The sequence below is a fragment of the Mustela lutreola genome, chromosome 2, assembly GCF_030435805.1.
Source record: "Mustela lutreola isolate mMusLut2 chromosome 2, mMusLut2.pri, whole genome shotgun sequence".
Classification (NCBI taxonomy): domain Eukaryota; kingdom Metazoa; phylum Chordata; class Mammalia; order Carnivora; family Mustelidae; genus Mustela; species Mustela lutreola.
Window position 1 is genome coordinate 14,652,668 of NC_081291.1, and position 20,318 is coordinate 14,672,985.

The 20,318-nt window shown below is 56.9% G+C and overlaps 2 protein-coding genes across 2 annotated transcripts in view; both read left to right on the plus strand.

The window, feature by feature from the left end:
* KLHL26 (kelch like family member 26) overlaps positions 1-18,727 on the plus strand; it is a 28,644-nt gene extending 9,917 nt beyond the window's left edge. Inside the window, exons 2-3 of the mRNA XM_059160576.1 lie at positions 13,423-13,605; positions 15,833-18,727. Coding sequence (XP_059016559.1) covers positions 13,423-13,605; positions 15,833-17,414 — 1,765 coding nt within the window. The 3' untranslated portion in view covers positions 17,415-18,727. The remainder of the gene's footprint in view (positions 1-13,422; positions 13,606-15,832) is intronic.
* The window catches only part of UPF1 (UPF1 RNA helicase and ATPase), a 222,477-nt gene that overhangs the window by 36,852 nt on the left and 165,307 nt on the right, over positions 1-20,318 (plus strand). The window lies entirely within an intron of this gene.

Sequence of the window (20,318 nt, forward strand, 5' to 3'; positions counted from 1 at the left end):
CTGGTGGCTCTGTCCACCTGCCTTTCTGCATCCATTGCCCTGTGCTCACAGTACATTCTGTAGGCTTAGAGACCCACATCCCCTCGAATGTCTGCTCCCTGGGGCAGAGCTTTGCCGTGGTAGCCCTGATTTGCTCCAGCAAATACCCCAACACATAGTCTGTGACAGGATTTTGAGGGGACCTGGCCTGACCTAGAGGCTTCTGGAAGAGCGTGCTGCACTCTGCTGGGTGGGGATCCCCCTTTTCCTCACTGTATTTAATGGCATGGTCTGGGTAGAGAAACAGAGGCAGGCATGTTGGCAGTGAATCAGCCCATTAGAGTAGAAGCCAGTGAGCAGTGCTCTTTTGCGTGTGCTTCGTGTAGTTAATGAACAGGATCTCAGCCCTGTGTGCTGAGGACGGGAAACGGCCAGCCGCTTGCTCTCCCTGTCCAGCTGCCTTCAGTGGGGAGTGGGGGCCGCGGGGTCCCCACTGCCGGCAGAGCCGCCTCCCTCCTGTGGTAGCCGCTCCGCAGCTGTGCAGCCGAGCTCTTAACACTTGTTAACCCCAAGTCTCCAGTCTCTTCCTCCTGCCCCCTCCCCTTCCCCATTTCCCTCCAGGGAGGGCTACTCAGGATTCACAGAACTCGTCCCCCATGGCTAGGAGAGCGCTTCCCCAGCATTCCTCGTCTGCGGAGCAGGAGCGGGTGTTGGGGCGCCGCCAGCGTGGTTTCAGAGCCCCGGCTGACCGGCCAGTGGCTGATTCCTTCGCACACACTATCTCACTGCACACTGAAAATATTGTGATTCGGGAGGAAGTAACCGGCACCTTTGGGGAATCACAGACCTTTCCTGTGAGGGAAGCAGCTTCCGGAATTGAACAGCTCAGCCTAGAGGAAATCTTGAGGGGCGGACCTTTGGGGTTTTAAAGGCCTCGAGGGGGGTCACCCGAGATCAAGATCGAGGCTGAAGATGTTTTCTGACGCCACAACTGCAGAATTCCACAGGGGTCAGAGACGGATCGGGTGGGAGCGGGCTGGGCTGCATATCCGGAGAGCTGTCCTCTCCATGGGATGTTCGAATTTGAAGCAGCCTGCTGGAGGAAGCGGGAGCAGAGAGACCCGATCTCCAGAATCTACCGAGATACTGGAGCTGCGAGTAGGGCGGTCTCCCGAGGTGGGGTTGAGGAGGTGGCGCTGTGTCCTGGAGGCGGCAGGCACATGAAGGAGCCCACCAAAGCCCCCTGAGGCAGCCCCCACATAGAAAACTGACAGGACTGTGTTTGAAAGTTGTAACTGTGTGCTTGCCTCGGTGAAATCTGGTGGGTCCTGGGATGGTGTCTCTTGCTCTTTTCTCCCCCTCTCTGTCATGCAAGGCGGTGAGGCAGGGCAGTTGGGAGCACGCAAATGTTTACGCTCCACGTGAGTCACTTACAGAAGCAAGATGTGGTGTTTTTCTTGCTGAGGCTGATGGCATCGCACGGCCCTGCAGCCCCAGCCTTGGGCTTGCTTCCAGCATTTTAGCATTTAGAGTTGCTGAACTTTCGCAGTGGGGGACACGAGGAGCTTGCTGACCTTTCGTGGGGAGCCGGCTGTCTTGTCACAGGCGGGCAGGACTTAGGCTGGGTACCGCCACTACCCACTTGCTGCACATCGCCCAGCTTGGACTTCCGCCCTGCCCCCCACCCCCGTCCCTCCTCCCATCCCCAGAGTAGAAAGCCTGTTGCAGCGCAGGGAGAGGCGGCAGCTGGAGAAGCGGTAACTCCCTGGTGGTTTTTTTCAGAGGCTCATCTGGAACGTGGTGGACAGGAGCCCTGGACCAGAGTCTTCTGACATTGAAGGTCCCCTTTGGTTATGAGTGCCAGAAATTCAATTCTCTGCCTTCAGTTAGAAAATAAAAGTTCATTGTTCACATTAAAAAAAAAAAAAGTTCAGGGAGAGTTCTAGTTTTAGGTACATTGAGATTCAAGTCTGAGATGATTCCCTTGGACTCTGTGACTCCTTTCTCTCGGCTCTGCCTTCCCTCCTGGTTCTGCAAGGTGACCTGGCCTTGCAACCCCAGGGGGAACACTAATCTCCATTCTGGTCCCTCCAGCAAAAGTCCCAGGGAAGGCTCTGATTGGATCACACGGGTCACACCCCGATCCTGTGGCCAGGGATCTGGGAGGCTCTGATTGGTCGTGAGTCTCCTTTTTCAACCCAGTGATGGGGTCTCCTGATTCCTACCCCTGGGGAATAGGAGGTTCCCTGAGGAAAACAGGAGGCCCTTATCAGAAGAGGGGAAGGATGTTGGCACCCCTAAAATGACAGCAGTCATGACAGGCCTCTTCCCATGCCTCAATCTGTGCTGCTGTTGGAAGGGCCAGGCTGAGCCATCTCTGTATCTGCATCTGCCTGTGCCTAGCCCAGCACCACTGGTCGTGAGCATGTGCCGTTTGGCAGAACTGTCTCTTTTGGGCCTCAGCCCCTGTCCTTCCAGGTGAGGTAGCCGGACTGGACACTGAGATGCTGGAATTTGGCAGTGCTGGAATCGCACTGGGTTTATTGGTTGAGTGATGCTTTGGGCCACGTAGTCATGCCCCTACTTGCCTGACCTGTAGAGTGAAGAGGTTTTGCTTATTCGAGTGGCTCCATTTCCAAGCCCAGTGCCATGTGAGGGGATGGGCTCTGCCCAGGATCAGCCTTGTGTCAGTGGGTGGGAGCAAAATAGGCATGGCCTCAGCCTGAGCCTGGTTCCCTAGCTTGTCCCTGCCCCTGCCTCACGTGGAGGCCCTGGCTGGGCTTTGAGGGGAAAGAGAGGCTGTGGAGAACCCTGGCTGGGTCAGGAGGGCAAGCATGGCCATAGGGGAGACCTTCTCCTTTCTGAAGGCTTGGAGGGTAACATGGCAGAGGTGCACGGAAGAGCTGGTGGACTTGGAAGTGTGGCATAAGGAGGAAGGTTGGGTCGGGGGACAGGAGGAGTCAGCCCTTCAATATGGGGAATAGTATGAACAAAGTGTGGAGGTCAGACATTCTAGAAAAAAATCCTGCTGAGTGCTTCCTGGATTGAGCCCAAAGGATAACATACCCAGTCCCAGAACTTGGACCAGAAGGTTGCATGGAGGGGATGAAGAGAGCAGATCTCTGCAGTATATATCTGCAGCAAGCAGAGATATGAGTCAGGCTCCAGCCAGCCCATGCTGCCACCTGGTAACCGTCAACCATCCACCTGGCACCTCACCCATCCATCTACCCACCTTTCCACCCACCTATCCATCCGTCCATCCATCCATCCCTCCGTCTACTTACCTACCCACTCACCCATTCAGCCATCTAGTCAGTGGGCATGACAGCTCTGAGCACGTGGTGCCAGGTGCTGGGACACAGCAGGAGACGGAACCTGCCCTGTCCTTCCCTGGTGAGGCTCCTGTTTCAGCCTTGGAGAGCTAGGCTGTAAACGGATGGTGCACCAGACAGAGCACTGAGAGGGAAGGCAAATAGAGCTGGGCTGGGGTCAGAGAGACACAGGGGCCCGGGTGAGGCTCTTGCAGGGTGACCTGGCAGAGTGGGATTGTGTCCCTCCTAGTGGCTGGAGGGTTGGTGGGATAGTCCACATCCTTGTCCTGCCTGCATCGAGGAGCCACATCCTGCCCTTCCTGCTGGCCAGCTTTATATGCAGTCATGGTTCAGTGCCCTTGGTGGGTGGTCTCAGCCCAGCTTTGGTCTCCCCATCTATATCATGGAAGTGATGTGGGGCCTACCCATCTGAGGCTACAGAAAGGCCGGCACTAGCCAGGGCCTCTTGTGTGCTGTGTGGCCTTGGGTGGGTGCCCGAACCTCTCTGTGCTTCTGTGTCCTCATCTTGATAATAGTGGTATTCTCCTTTCCATATTGCCCACCAGGAGGTGAGCTGGGAGCCACATCTGCACAACCCTGGCCCTACCTGCATGGAGTAGGTGCTCATTCTGCAGGGCAGGGAGGGGTAGAGGTACGGTGAAGGCAGAGAGCTTGCTGCTGGTGAGGGAGGTAGGGTCTGGAGGTCCACTTTTCTTTCTAGGCTTGAGAAATGGCCAGAGTGGGACAGGTTGGGGATTGGAGGAGTGCTGCCTCTGGGTCTTCCTGTCCATCAGCAGTGGCTAGGTCCCTGTATGTCCTAGGCTTAGTCAGAGGCTGGTGTGATGGCACAGGGCCCAGGCAGGGGGTCACAGCCCAGCTTGCGGGACACTGGGCTGACAGTGGCCCATGAAGAAGGAGGCTGTGGAGGACCATGGGGCACTGAGGTAGGAGAGTGATGGGATTCAACATTGTTGACCTGTGCAGGTGGGAGATGGGCAGTGTCGGCAGAGTTCTGATTGTGACCCAGTGGATATTTGGGGAATGCAGGGCTCCATGTGGTTTGTCCCTGTCATAGAAGAGCGGGACAACCGAGCTGGCAGCGCTTGCCTTGAGTGGAGCTGGCACCTAGACGAGTCCGGGCTCTGTGGACATGGAATCTTGGGCGGGCTTCTGGGTGGGCTCGACGGGGCCTCGTTGTGAGGCTTGTGCTGTGCGGGGGCAGACCCCAGCCACTACTCCCAGCCCTGAAGAGTTCCCTTCTCGGGATGCCTGGGTGGCTCAGTTGGATAGGGTCTTGCCCTCAGCTCAGGTCTTAATCTCAGGGTCATGAGTTCAAGCCCCGCGAAGCTTTACTTCTCTCACCATGCTGGGTTCTTGGTCCTTGGGAGGGTTCGGGATGGTTCTTTCAAGGTAGATGGGGGTTCCAGAACCTCTGCCTGCCTGTCTTGATGACCTTTCCACCCTTAGGCTCCCCAGCTGTCACATGGGGGCTCTCTGAGTTGCCAGCCCTCGGGCCCTGCAGGGGGCATGGTTACTTCCTACTGGGATCTCTTTGATACCCCCTCTCTTCTGTCACCCTGTCACTGTTTGGTGAGCCCAGACAGGCAGGAGCCAAGGATATACACGTAGGGAGATGGCTGTAGTGGTGATGCCATGAAGAAGGTGAAGTGAGCAAGTGTGGCCTGGGGCTCTTTGCAGGACCCTGAGAGGGCGTCTTCATAGGCAGCGTGTTTCCAGGATGGACTCAGAGGGCTGTGGCCATGCTCACGCCTCCAGCACTTGGAGGCAGCTTGCGTGGGAGGGAGCGGATGAGACTCTGCCCCTGTCCATCGGCCTGGTGCACCTGCCCTCCTGGCACAGATCCACTCACGGGTGCACAGATAAGCTTTGGCTCTGGGCCTCCTGTTGAAAATTATCTCAGAAGATGTGGGGGAAAAAACAGCATGATGAGCAGGAATGAGAAATAAACAACCACTGATGGCATAGAGAGGGCCCAGGCTCGGTGGGGCGCATGGGATCCAGGGGCCCTGGCTGGATTTCTTCTCTCCCGTTCTAGGTCTTTGTCTCTTCCCCCCGCCCCGGCTGTCTGTCTGCGTCTGTCTGGGTCTCAGTCCCTTGCTCTCTGAGTCTTTGTCCCCCTGGATCTCTGCTAGTGCTTTGGTGTCCTGGCCTGCGGGGCCACTGCAGTGAGGACCTTCTTCTGCTGCTGGGCTCCATGCTTGTCCACTCAGAAGCCCTGGTCTTTTGTCTGTTCTCCTGGGAGCCCAGGGATCAAGCCCTTATCAGGAGGGACAGCCCCAGGCATGGGCCTGTTGCCCTGCGAGGGGTGAGGAGGGCGGGCCTGCCTCTGGTGAGCAGTCCCAAGAGAAAGCACACTGACGTGAGCGTGGGGGCTGCCGGCCAGCCTGAACATTTGAGGGCCCATGCAAGGTGCCAGAACATGGTGATTCTATCCTTTGGGCTGGGAGCACAGTACCCGGAACTGTGAAATATTGTGGTAACCGTGGCAACAGTAGCTGGGGGTGTCTGCCTTTGTGGGGCATATGGGACTCCGGTTCAGATGCACTTTTACCCACGGAGCTGCGTGCCTAGAAGCCAACGCCTGGGTCTCAGCAGTCAGCAGGTTGTAGTAGAGCAAGAAGTAGAAGCCAGTGCTGGAGCTGCTTGCGACTGGAGGGGCTGTCCTGGGCCTCAGTTTCCCTGTCTTGGAGTGGGATTCATGAAGTTGCATGCGAAGAACCACGCCTGGCCACCCACCACACACTCAGTCAGTGGGCCTGCCTTGTTAAGAGTCAGAGGTGGATGGGAGGGAGAAGGCAGAGAAGTTTCCAGTATGGCTGGAGGACAGGGGGTAGGGGGAGGGTGTTGTGTGAAATAGGGCAGAGGGGTGGACCAGCTGGCCGCCAGAGCTTCTCCACCCACCCCACCTCTGGGTTCTGTCTCCCTCCCTGGATCTCTATCCCCCTTTTTCTGGTTTTCTGTTTGCCCCCCCTTTCTCCGGTCTCCCTCCCCACTTCATTCTGGGTCTCTGTCCCCTCTCTCTCCTGTGAAGTGCAGCATCTTCCCTGCTGGTGCAGCCGGGACCCTCGGGTGGAGTGGCCTGGAGCTCCCTGGTACGACTTCGGCCGGGGTGTGAGCCAACCAGCTGTGCTGCGCTGCTGTGCTCCATCGAGCCACATGGACAATAAAACCAAAATTGGCTTTGAAAGTGGAAGTGCTCTCCGTTTTGAGGGGAAGTGAGGGAATTTGCATGTCAGAACAGTATGTTAAAGGGGCAATACCGTCAGACTCTGTTCTGGCCCGAGCTTTGGGCTCCATGTGGGGGTGGGAAAGGATTTTACAAAACCCCAAAGAAATGTTTCCATGAAATTCTTTCTTGTTCTTGCCTTGCCTTTTTTTTTTTCTCGACATTCCAATGAAAAGAACTGTTCCGGGGCTTCAGATCTCTCCTGTAGGGTTGAGAAACCAAGCATGGAGACCAGGGCCAGCAGCCAGATGAGGGCAGGACTTGGGGAGCACCCACCCCACCAGGTGTCGCTTCCAGGGCAGACCCCACTTCCACTGTGGGGCCCTGTCACTGGGGTACGGGAACTGCAGTTGGTGTGGCCCTGCCCTTCTTGTGGCCTCCCCCACTTGGACATCTTCTCTTGGGCTGGGTCCCCCTAAAGCAGACCCTCAAACAAAGATTCCAGCCCATGGTGTTTTGGGGGTGACCCCACGAAGGACTGGTGTTTTTGGGGAAAGGAGCCCACACGGGGGTACCAACCAGGAGCTGGAGACAACATGGGCAAAGGCCTTGGCTGTCTGAGGACCCCCAGGGGATTGTGGATGTCTTGCCATGGGTGGTCCACTCAGGGGTCTTTACCCTACCCAGTCCCACTTTACATTAGCCCTGGTGTAGGGGAAACTCCAAGGGACACAGTGGCTGTGTCCCCATGTCCAGCATAGGCCTGGACCTGGCCAGGGGTGCCTAATGACAGTGGTAGGGGATGCACTATGGGAGTAGGGGGTCAGGACAGCCTTGAGCCCAGGCCAGGCCTGAGGGGGCACGCATAGCCCCTCAGAGGCCAGATCCAGGCCAAGGGTGCAGCTGGGGCGGCAGTAAGCGGCCTCCAGAGACGTCCTGACCCGGCTGCTGACGCATTGGCTCCGATGACTCAGTGCGGGTGACCGTGGCTCGGGTGGCCGTCTGGAGACTCGGACAGGCTCAGGGCTGCCGCCGCCGCCTTCCTGGGGGCCCGTGGCCCCGCCGCGCCGGCCGCCCCCTGTCTGGGCTGGCCTGAGTAATGGGTCCTTCCCTTAGTCATCGGTCCCAGGCCTCAGCCCTCCCTCCTCCTCCTGCCCACCTCCGCCCAGCCGAGCCTGTCTGTCCTGGGGACTCCAGCCCCTGCTGGCTTCCTTCCTCCTTCTCTGAGCTCCCCAGAGGCTGTGAGGTGTGTGTGGGGGGTTTTGATGGGGGCTTCAGGGACAACTGTGCCATCTGTGAGATGAGAGGGGAAAAACAACCTCTTGGGTACTGTGAGCCTTGCCAAGGGCATGAGGAGAAGGGCCTGGAGGAGGATGAGGTATGTACAGAAAGGGGCCATTTCCTCCCCACACAGTGTATCTCAGGCCTCATACCTTGTAAGCAGCTGTGGAGTGGACTTGGTTGGGGGCTCTGGGTAGGTATGTCCTAACTCCTGGGTGGGAGCATTTTCATGCTTGGAGTGTGCAGGGCCTCTGTGCTCAGCTGAAGGTCAGCCCTTTGTCAGAAGGTACGATAATTCTTTATACTCCTTTGGAAGGTGTTTAGCTTGTTTCTCATCTTTGGCCCCCAGAAACGGTATTTGGTGAATATCCTCCTGGATCCATCGTCTTGCATATGTAAGTATCCCTGAGATAAATCTCACCAGACTTGCAGGATCAAAGATGTAAGGCTTTAGAATTTTGCTAGCTCTGTTGAACTGTCTTCCTGGGGATTCTTCCACTTCACACTCCCACTGGGAACTAATGTGAGTGTCTAGTGCCACACAGCCAATGCTTCTGCTCACCTAGGGGTGAAGCCACTCCCTTGCTGAGTGTACTTCCCTTATTGTGAGCCATGCTGACTCTTAGGTCTCTTTAGTCAGGTGTGCTTCCTTTCCTATGAACCATCAGCCCACATCCTTTGTATATCTTTCTGTGAGATTGCTGGTTTTATATTGATTTTTTGGTGCTCTTTATATATGGAGGACCATGGCAGAAATATGTCCAGGGACCAACAGGCTCCAGAATGAAGTTGCCTCTGGTATGAAATCTTTCTTCTGGTGGAAATGTGTGTGCATGCCAGTCCCTGGAGCTTAGAGGAAAGCACATAAAGTCTTCTGGCCTTGCTTCATAATCAATCAGAAACTTCTAAGAAAAAAATGAAGCTAGCTGAAAGCAAAATGGCAAAGACTGGGGTGTGGGGGGGACACATGTACAGAATTTATGAGGCAAGGTGTCCACAGAGAGGACCTGCCATGTGCCAGTGCTCTGTGGGTGGTTCCAAGCTTCAAGTTTCTAAGCACTTGGCACCATTCAGGGGCATGTGGGTGGCTCGTATGGGTGGCGGCGGGATGTAGCCCCTCACTGGGCCATGCCACCTTCTCAGCCCAAAGGGAAGCCAAGGGAAATATCTGCGGCCCCTCATTTACCAGGAGGTTATGGGGACAAGGGGGAACCTCACTGCAGCCCTATGACATCCGTGATTTATTTGACAGACAAGAAAGTGAAGATCCAGAGGACTAGGGTATGTGCTGAAGTCACAGAGCTGACAGATGGCAGAGCAGGGGTTGGAATCTTGCCCTCTCTGCCTCTCACACCAGTAGCCTGATGGAGCAAGGGCTGTGGTGTGGCCCTGGCAGGCTTCCTGGAGGAGTGTGTCTCACTCACTTAGCTGCATCTCCCCACCTTTGCATCCTGGACCAACCTTGAAACACTCTGCTTAGAGCCAGGCTCTGGATGTCTGGGATTCTGAGGGATCCTGGTTAGGAAGATGGGATGTTGAAGCTGTCTAAGTGTCACCTTCTTATACCCCACCCCCAGCCTCTGCAATGTGGAGTGGGGTCTATGGAGAATGGTACTGCCATCCCCAGGGTGCCCACACCTGCTGAGTCCGGTCTGGGTCTTGATGTGGTCCCTGGTTATTCACACGCATGGTGAAGGTTGAGATATGCCTCTTCTCCACTCCCTGGCCCTGCTGGGGAGTCCCCAAGAGGTCACACCAGCTGTTCCTGGCCTCTAGGCCACTGTGCTTCACAAAGAGGTCGAGTGCTGGCCTTTGGCAGTAGGGCCCTGTGGCATAGGGGAAGGTGGTTCCCGGTGCTGTCTTGGTGTTGGCCGGGCCCCAGGTGGGGCTAGAGGGAGAGGGTGGGCTTCTCAGGGTAGGCCTTTTGTGGAAGCCAGGCCTTTGGGGCCAAGATCCAGGATGCAGCCAAGCCCTCTGCTCCAAGGGAGAGGCTGGGTGTCACTGTCTAACAGTGGGGGTGGCAGGGCTGGGGACACCCCAACTTTCTGGCCTCTGCACATTTCTGCTCTAGGCTCCTCTCCCCTCCCCAGCCATGGGACGCTCAGAGCTGCGATGTGAAGCCTCTTCTGGATGATTTGACTGCTCTGGGTCTCCATTCCCCAGACTGTGCAGCCGGTGAGGGGAAGGCCTCTTCATCTCGTTCATTCTGTGTGTTCCCACCCATGGGAAAGGGGCAAGGGGCTGACAATGCCAGTGAAGTGAGAGGAGGGCAGGGGGTGGGGGCTCAGACCTGAGCACCTCAAGGGTCCTTAGAGGCTCCTATGGCATGTGGGCTTATCTCAGGCGGTCTGGAGGCCTGTTGGGGGGGTTGGTGAGAAGACCCAGTGGAAGCCCTTCTGGAGGCGTCCCAGTAAGGGCTGTATGCTGGAGGACAGCCCTGACCAGAGGATGGGTGCACTTTGAAGCCTAAGGGTCTGTGAACCAGTGACATTCCCTTTATGATCTGCAGAACTTGGGTGGATTGTGGGAAACTGGAAGAACAGAGACTTGAATTTCCAGCAGCAGCCGGGTCAGGCACGGTGGTCTGGACGTAACAATATGGGAGGGAAACGGAGGCATGTGAGGTGGGCATCCCCTCCACCTGGCAGGGAGAGGCAACCAGACCAAATTAGAGACTTGGGCCTTCTGGGCCTCTGTGGCCTTCAGGAGGGCTGTAGGCCAAATCTTCTGGGCAAACCAAGGCTCTGGCCACCGGCACCACCGGCGTCCCCGCATTACTGGCCCAGGGGAGCACCGTGCGGAGTTCTGAAGCATGCGCTACAGCCTCCCACGGGTGGGAGGTCTGCCAAGTGCAACCATGTCCCCCTGCCGCGTCCTGTGTCCCCCATGCCATGTCCCATGTCCCCTTCTCCCACACCAGGACCCTGTGTACCTTGCAGGCCTGTGGTCAGCACCCCAGGGCCTGCAGCTCCTCTGGCCCTCAGTTGGTTTGCCCCTCTTTCCTGAGGCTCTCATGGAGGAGCCACTGAGCTGGTGGTCTGCGCAAGTCAAGGACCATCAGCTGGCAGCAGCTGCGTTGACTGAGCGCCGACAGTATGTGTTTGGCATCAGCTCTTCTGTCCCTAATATTGTTTTGGGAGCTGCTGGACAGTGAGGGCTGAGGAGGCTTCTTTCTCCTGCTTTCTTGGAAAGACCAGTGCCCACATTCCTGGCCCTCATTTGTGGGCAGGCGTCAGTCCCAGGAATGGGAAACCAAGTTCCAGAGAGCTGGAAGCCGTGGGGAGAGTACTTGGCCTTGGCCTGGAGTGGGTGAGGGATGGGCTGGGAGAGTCCTGGTGGGGGTTCTTGACCCCACAGTGGCCTGACCCTAGAGGTGATGGCATTGTTCCCTCCTGTTGTGTTCGGGGGGGTGAAGTGATGTAATAGGGCCCCATAAACCATTCATTCTTTAATATAGTCAACCAGTTTTTCAAGACAAAACAGCAGAGGGGACAGTGGTGCTGGAGGGGAGGGGATGTGGGGGTGAGCAGGGCAAGGGGGGAATAGAAGTCCTCATATACTGTGAGGGGGCGAGGGCCATGGTGGATGGCCATGGCAGGGTTTTATGCAGACCTAAGAAAGCTCAGATACCCTTTTGTTTAGTCTTATTTATTTAATCTGATGTGAAATTCACATAACATAAAATCTACCATTTCAAAATGAACAATTCAGTGGCATTTCGTGCATTTAGTGTTGTGCACACATCATCTCTATCTAGTTCCAGAACATTTCCCTCACCCCCAGAAGAGACCCTGTGCCCATTAGCTGTCACTCCCCACCCGCCTCCTGCAGCCCAGCAACCACGAATCTGCTTTCTGTCTCTGTGGATTTGCTTGTTTGGGACATTTCATATAAAAGGAATCGTACAGTTTACGCCCTCGCGTGACTGGCTTCGTTCACTCAATGTGATGTTTTTGAGGTTCATTCACGTTGTAGCGTGAATCAGCTTCATTCCTTTTTATGACTGAGGACTATTCCGTTGTGTGGATGACCACACTGTGTTTACCCATTTACCCTTTGGTGGACATTTGGGCTGTTTCCACCTCTTCTCTTTTTTTAAAGTTCATTGTTTGTTCTAAGAAGACCTTTGCATCCTGAACGGTTATTTTGAGGCACAGCAATCTCTGTTTAACTTGTCCCCATCCCCGCATTGAACTACCCCCATAGGCAAACCCATCCTCTTAGGGTAGATATTCTTGGTTTTGTGGCTTCCCCACAATTTGCTGAGACTCACCCCCTGCCCGCTTCATTGGCCATGACAGATAGGGAGATCCCACCCACTCTGTCCCATCCTGAGCCTGGGTTCAAATCCGGCTGTGTGGTCTTACAGCTCTGGGCTTACAAGTTACTTATTGTGTCCTTATCCTTGGGAGGTAGGACCAATGGGCTTTTCGCTTCCATTAGACAATCAAGTAGACCCCAGAGCCAAAGTCTTTGGAAAATGACTTTGTGGTTGTGTGGCTGCCCTCCCCTGGGGTGCTCATTGGAGCACAAGGGGCTCACTGGGCAGGTGGCCAAGTAGCTGGGCCTCCAAGGCGGTTGGCCTCTCTTGGCCTGTGAACCACCCCACCCCCGACCCTGGGGATCAGAGCTGCCCTGGAAGCTGTAGGTTCCTCCTCCACAGCCACACTGGGGCTCCGTGCCAGCATCTTAATCCCACCTTCACCCCCTGCAGGGGACGGACAAGGGCTTTGCCCTCGGGGGCGGCTTGCTAGGGCATGGGGGGGGGCAGTGATATGACACGGAGACTTGGTCTGTCCACACTATGGAATATTACTGAGCCATGAGAAGGATGACACGACAACATGGGTGAACCTTGTGACATTCTGAGCGAGAGAAACCCCATGCGAAAGGCCACACAGTACCTGACTCCATTTATGCAAAGTGTCCAGGAGAAGCAAATCCAGAGACAGAAGACAGATTGGTGGTTGCGAGGGGCTGGTGGAGGGGGGTGAGGAGAGACTGCTGATGGGGATGGGGTCTTATTTTGAGGGGATGAAGATTTTCTGGAACTAGCTAGAGGTGGTGGTTGCGCAATGTTGTGTATGTACTAAATGTCACTGAACTGTTCACTTTAAAACGATGAAGTCATGGGGTGCCTGGGTGGCTTAGTGGGTTAAAGCTTCTGCCTTTGGCTCAGGTCATGATCCCAGGGTCCTGGGATTGAGCCCCGCATCGGGCTCTCTGCTCAGCAGGGAGCCTGCTTCCTCCTCTTTTCTCTCTCTGCCTGCTTCTCTGCCTACTTGTGATCTCTGTCTGTCAAATAAATAAAATCTTAAAAAAAAAATAAAACTATGAATTCAATGTGACATGAATCCTAGCTCAATTAAAAACCAAAATGGGCATTAGAGCCTCCTCAGATCCTAGGAGAAACCCTGGCCTTTTCACAGGTGGCAAATGGAAGCCAGAGAGGTGATGTCCCTTGCCAAGGCCAGTTGCCAGGCAGGTGGCTAATGAGATGGGGACCCCGGTTTTGTGTCTGCTTCTCCAGGGCCAGTTCTGGTGATTTTGCCTGTGCCTGGGGCAGCTTCAGAGTCCAGGTGGGCTAGCCCAGTGTCACTGGGCAGAGATTAGTCAGACCTCAGGCCTCTGAGCTCAGCCCCCACATCTGCTCTCCTACAGCATGGCTGACAAAAATGGAGCTCTCAAGTGCACCTTCTCAGCGCCCGGCCATAGCACCAGCCTCCTGCAGGGCCTTGCTGCCCTCCGTGCCCAGGGCCAACTGCTGGACGTTGTACTCACCATCAACAGAGAGACCTTCCACGCACACAAGGTGGTCCTGGCCGCCTGCAGCGACTACTTCAGGTGAGCCCAGGTTTCGGGGGCTGGAGAGTGTCCCCCCCAGCTAAGAGGGAATGACCTCAGCACCAGCCGGCCAGCCAGCCAGGATGGCTGTGAGGGAATGTGGCTGGTGTTGGTCACATATTCAGTAAATCTGAAGCTTTTTCTAGGTTTATAACTTTCTCAGACTTTTGGGGGACATGGTATAGGCAAGCAGAACATGCCTGGGGGCTAGAGGTGGCCCCTGGTACCCAATTAGCTGCTTCTGCCCTGGGGGAATAGCAGGGCTTGACCTTGTTTTCATTCTGTCTTTACTTGACACCTGTGTGTACCAGGCCCTGTGCTGGTATCCAGCAAAGACAAATCAGACACAAGTCTCTGCCTCCATAGGTTCCTGTACTCAGGCTGAGTCATAGGAAGGACGCCCAGATGGGGGTCCCCATGCATGCCAGGCTGTATCGTAGTCCCTTCACAACAGGTGAGGCCTTCCTGGGTGTACTGGTCAGTCTGCTGCGAGAGCCCTTTCCTAAAATCCCCTTCCCTGTGCTGGGCTGTGTGGGGGAGTGAGGGCCCCTTAGAGCAGGACTAGGGCCGTTCTCACCAGCTGGGGACTGTCATGGGCTGAGGACAGTCTCCCTCATTTCCTCAGTGACCAGCTGGCCAGTTCCTCCTGCCAGGCTGTGACCCTGCCAGAGAGAGCTGGGGTGCTGTCCTAGGGGTGGCTTTCTGACCCTGCTTTGCCAGTGGTGGCTGGGGCGACCCTTCAGACTGTCTCGCAGAGCCCCAGCTTAGGTGCGTTCCGAGGGCTGCATGGTCCTCGAGGCTAGGGTGGCAAGGCTGGGACGGCTTGCCTGCTGCGCCCCCCAGCTGCCCGCCCCCCAGGCTCAACAAGGCTGTTCTGGGGAGCTGGAGCAGCCAAGCCATCTGGGGCGCCGTGTCTATTTTTATTCTGGATTTGGGGACGGGTGGGCCGGCCCAGCCAGAAATGCCCTTTAAAGGCTCCTCTGCGCTGGCACTGCAGCCAGCGAGGCCTTAAAAGGCAAAGCTCCCTCCCGTCGCCGTGGCTGCCTCTGCCTTCGATGGGCTGATGGGACTCATGGGGACAAGAAGGGGCAGGGTCCGAGGGGCTGCCCAAGTGCTGCTCCTAGAAGGCTCCATGGTGCCGTTGCTCAGAGTGTTGGGCAGTTGTTAGTTGGCGGCCCCACAGCAGCATCCAGCTCAGCTGTCCCCACTCTGGGACCTGAGCCCAGGCCACACTGAGTGTGTGACTGGGGAACAGGCATCTGTTGGATGAATGGATGAGGGAGGTTCCTTCTCCTGGGTCAGCCATCACAATATGTGCTTGCCCCATGATAGAAACCTCTTATGCACTCCCAGAGGGTGTGTTGGGGTTCTTGCCCCTCTTCCTGTTGGGGCTCCCCCAAAAGCCAGGGGGTGCTGTGACCCAGGTCCTGTTTCTCGCACTGGTGCTCACATCATTAACACCACTTGCCAGAGCAGGACAGAAAGGCTGACAGCTAGTGTCACTCACTCCCTGGGGTTGGGGGATGTCTCACAGTGAAATAGGGCTCCTGTAGGCCATTCTCGGAGGGCTTTCCTGTCTGGGCCTCTCTCTAGAGATGACAGTGACCCTGGTGGGGCCTCCTAGTAGGTGCTCTGACCTGGGGACCCTCATCCCTTCCCCATCTGTGGGTGATGGGAATGAGACTTGGGCTGGGGTGGTGGAGACACATGCCCACATGTGTCTGCTGGTGTTGGTGAGGGGCTGGCCTCACCTGACCTCACCTCACCTCCTGAGGTCAGGATAACCATGGTGCACAGTGTTCTTGGGGTCCCCACCCTCTCCTGAGCCTGCTGTATGTGTGGTCTTAACAGGGCTGGGTGCCAAGGTGGGGGTGGCACTTGCCTCATGGCCAAAATCAACGTTTGGCCTTTTCCTGCCCTCCTGTACCTGCCCTGCCATGAGTGGCCCCCCAGCCCCCTCCCTCTGAGCCAGTCTTCCACACCTCTGGGTAGGCTGGACGTACCCCCACACAGAGGGGCTGAGGGGGGAGCTGCTGTTTGTAGGAAGACACATGGCTTGGGTGGATTAAAAATCCTTTTCTTTTCTACATGTCTTTAATGAGCATCTGGCCTCTTTCCCCTGGTTGGCTGTGCCCTGCTTGTGGTGTCCAGGGGCCAGTCTATTCCTGGGTGGCCATGAGGCCCCCTTGGCAACCCCGAGCCCACGTGCTGTGTTTCTGAACTTCAGGGCCATGTTCACGGGTGGCATGAGGGAGGCGAGCCAGGACATCATCGAGCTGAAGGGTGTGTCCGCCCGTGGCCTACGGCACATCATCGACTTTGCCTATAGTGCCGAGGTGACGCTAGACCTGGACTGCGTGCAGGATGTGCTGGGTGCGGCCGTGTTCCTGCAGATGCTGCCCGTGGTGGAGCTGTGCGAGGAGTTCCTTAAGGCCGCCATGAGTGTAGAGACCTGCCTGAACATCGGCCACATGGCCACCACCTTCAGCCTGGCCTCGCTCAAGGAGTCCGTGGATGCCTTCACCTTCCAGCACTTCCTGCAGATCGCGGAGGAGGAGGACTTCCTGCACCTCCCGCTGGAGCGCCTCGTCTTCTTCCTGCAGAGCAATCGGCTGCAGAGCTGTGCAGAGATCGACCTGTTCCGTGCGGCGGTCCGCTGGCTGCAACACGACCCGGCCCGGCGGCCGCGCGCCAGCCATGTGCTCTGCCACATCCGCTTCCCGCTCATGCGCTCGTCGGACCTGGTGGACAGCGTGCAGACGCTGGACATCATGGTGGAGGACGTGCTGTGCCGGCAGTACCTGCTGGAGGCCTTCAACTACCAGGTGCTACCCTTCCGGCAGCATGAGATGCAGTCCCCACGCACGGTTGTGCGCTCCGACGTGCCCTCCCTGGTGGCCTTTGGGGGCACGCCCTACACCGACAGTGACCGCTCTGTGAGCAGCAAGGTGTACCAGCTGCCTGAGCCGGGTGCCCGCCACTTCCGGGAACTCACCGAGATGGAGGTGGGCTGCAGCCACACGTGCGTGGCCGTCCTCGACAACTTTGTGTACGTGGCCGGGGGCCAGCACCTGCAGTACCGCAGCGGCGAGGGCGCGGTGGACGCCTGCTACCGCTACGACCCGCACCGGAACCGCTGGCTGCGCCTTCAGGCCATGCAGGAGAGCCGCATCCAGTTTCAGCTGAACGTGCTGTGTGGCATGGTGTATGCCACGGGTGGCCGCAACCGGGCGGGCAGCCTGGCCTCGGTGGAGCGGTACTGCCCGCGGCGCAACGAGTGGGGCTACGCCTGCTCTCTGAAGCGCCGCACCTGGGGCCACGCAGGTGCCTCGGCTGGGGGCCGCCTCTACATCTCCGGAGGCTACGGCATCTCCGTAGAGGACAAGAAGGCGCTGCACTGCTACGACCCTGCCACCGACCAGTGGGAGTTCAAGGCACCCATGAGTGAGCCCCGCGTGCTCCATGCCATGGTGGGGGCCGGCGGCCGCATCTATGCCCTTGGGGGCCGCATGGACCACGTTGACCGCTGCTTTGACGTGCTGGCGGTGGAGTACTACGTGCCTGAGACGGACCAGTGGACCAGTGTGAGCCCCATGCGGGCCGGCCAGTCGGAGGCTGGCTGCTGCCTACTGGATAGGAAGATCTATATCGTGGGGGGCTACAACTGGCGCCTCAACAACGTCACGGGCATCGTGCAGGTGTACAACACGGAGACGGATGAGTGGGAGCGCGACCTGCACTTCCCAGAGTCCTTCGCAGGCATCGCTTGTGCCCCTGTCCTGCTGCCCCGGTCAGGGACCAGGAGGTAGCTCCTGGCACCCCTGGGAGCCAGGCCAGCCTCAGGCTGTCTCTGTAAGGGGTGTGCTGAGCGCACACTGGGGCCGAGAGCCACAGAACCACCCCTGGTCTGTGGCTGACGTGGTGGGGGCTGACGCCTTGGGGCCTGCTGCATTGATAAGGCCCCCTCCTGGGGTCCCTCCTTCTTTCCCAGAGCAGATCCTGGCTTTGTGCCCACTGAGGGAGGCTGCCAGTGATGAGGCTGACGTGTTGTGGCAGCAGAGTCACACTTGAGGAGGTTTCTTTACCTGCCCCATGTCCCCGCTCAGGGAGGGAATCAGGGTCTCCTTTGAGATGTGGTTTTGTGGCTTTGCCCCACTTCTCTCCTCTCCCAGCTTGGGGGCCTCAGACATTTGGATACGAGCTCCTTAACATTGATCCCCAAATCCCTGGTTTGCACCCTGCCCCACTCTCAAGTTTCTTGCACCATCTATTTTTTAAAATAAACACCACCCCCAAACTCTAACATATGGACGTCCAGGAGCTGGTGAGGTGGCAGGGAAGCACCCAGCTCAGGGTTGACCTCAAGGGTGGGCATGTTTCTGCCTCCAACAAGTCCAGGCTGCTAGGGTGGGTGGGAGGGTGGCCTTGGAGGAGTTTCTCATTTGTCTCCATGCCTGTCTCAGTCCCAATACCTTTGGTATGTGCGGTTGTCCACTTTCAGAAGGAAAAAACATGCCCAGCTCTCAGAGACGGTCATCACAATTGTCCAGCCTTCCATTTGGTGCTGGGTGTCTCGTGGGGCCTTGAGGAGGAACGGGCTGAGATGGCCCTGTTCCCATCCTTGCCCCTTGGTTCAAGGGGGACACCTGCTTTAGAACTCAGTGTGTCTGCATTCCTACAGGTCTCATACTTTTTATTTCCCTCCCTTTCTCCAGCCCTCCACTCCTGCCTTGTCCTGTGTGCTGGTTGTCGTGCCTCTAGGCCTGCCTGGGCCCCCTCAGCAAGGGAAGTCAGGGGAGTGGTGTGACCTGTTCTTTTAAGGGCTTCGCGACATCTCTGGCCACATCTGTTTCAGTGTCAAAGCTCTAAAGCTGTTCATTTTTATTATTATTATTTTTTTGGGTGGGAGGGTTCTGTTTTGCTTTTTTTAAGACACCGGCATTACTGTCTTATAAATGGGATTTGTACCCTCGGGGCAACTTAAAGTGTCTCTTGCTGCTAATGCACGATTGATGTTGAGTCTCTGTGACCCACTCACCGTGTAAAGAATTAACCTCCTATCTTAGCAGATGTTGTCTCCTAGTATTTTCCTTCATTTAATAAAAATGTTTTGGTGAAAAGATGGAGCAGGCCCAGTGCTGAGCTTGTGGGGCCTGATGGGTCACAGATTCCTCATGTCCTCTATGTGGTTAGGGGCTCCCCTCCCCTCTTTGCCCTTTTCTAGCATTGTGGGGGAGCAGGAAGGGGGGCTGGCCTTTGGCTCAGGGGTGTGGGGCAGTGAGAGGTATGGCCAGAACTCCTACTGGGTGCCTGGAAGACAGAGGGCAAATCTGTCCTGGGCTGGGTGGCCTTTGGAGAGACTCTCTCCAGGTTGTTCCATGGGCCTGGTGGCTTGGCCCCTTGCCACCAGACAGCCCCCAGCTCCTGGCAGGTTGTCTCCATCTGCTCAGTCCTGGGGTGTGAGATGGGGGAGCTGGGGAGCCCCTCTCCCTGGAGGGCATGGTGGGGGAGACGCAGGGCAGGTCCTAAAAGAAACACGAAGTCATCACCATTCCATATGGGCGTAAGAGCTCTGTGAATTACCCCCAACCCCTGCTCCCGTGGCTGGCCTCGCCGCGAACTGGGCTGTATGTTGGTGGAGAAAGCCTCCTGTTCACAGACAGCTTTCTGAGAGGCGAGGTGTCCAGGGTCACCCTCAAAGCGCACCCTCAGGCCTGGTGCTCCTGTACAGCGGCTATCGGGGCCCCAGAGGAAGGCTGGATGTGTGGGTGGGGGGCAGCGTTGAAATAAAAACTTGGTTGGGAACCGGGAAGGAGCCCATGCTGCCAGGGGCATTGAAACGAAAGCAGGAGCCCTTGGGGACTTACCAGAACATTCTAGTCCCTTTTCATCCCCCCCCCCCAACCTGAGCTCCCCCAAGGAGAACCCTTCCCTGCTAGAGGCATGGCCCCTTCAGGGGGGCAGTGAGAATCTTTTGCCAGCTGCAAGTCCCCCCAGATCAGCTCACACCTCAGAACATCTTGTCCCCAATGAGCTGGCAGGGGTGCCGGCGCGGGGGGTGGGGTTCGGGGGGGCTCTGCCGTATCTAACCGGGTCGATTGTGCATAACCGTCTGGGCTGGTTCATGGAATGTTCTCAGGGGCCCCCTGCCCCTCCCTCTTCACCGCGCCCCCCCCCCCCCCCGCCGGAAGAAAGGAAAATTATTTTTCGTATTGTAAACTTTAAACACGAAAAAGCTGTTTTTAATTTAGCAGAAACTGGCTTGAATCTTCACTTTGTGAACGTTTGTGTCCTTCAGAGAAAGGCGGAACATGCCTTTGCACACACATGCTTATACAAATGCACGCACAGGCGTAAGCTCACAAGAACACCTGCACTCACGCACTGTGACATGCACACTCACATGGTCACAACTGGTGCTCACACGGAGCCTTGCTCATATGCCCAACGACATGCTCACGTGCTTGCTCACACAAACACACACTCACCCTTGGACCAGCCTGGGCCTCTCTGCAGAGCACCCTGAAGGGGTCTCGAGCCTGTCACCTCATCTCCTCCCTTTACCTTCCATCCTGGGCGCTGGGGCCATGAATGGCCAGCCACTGCATGTAGGGACTGAACTTGGGAAAGCCCGTCTGCTTCCAGATGGCCTGCTTCCCCACCAAGGCCCTGGATGCAGCCGGCAGGAGCCTCCCTCCACACCTGGGCTCGGG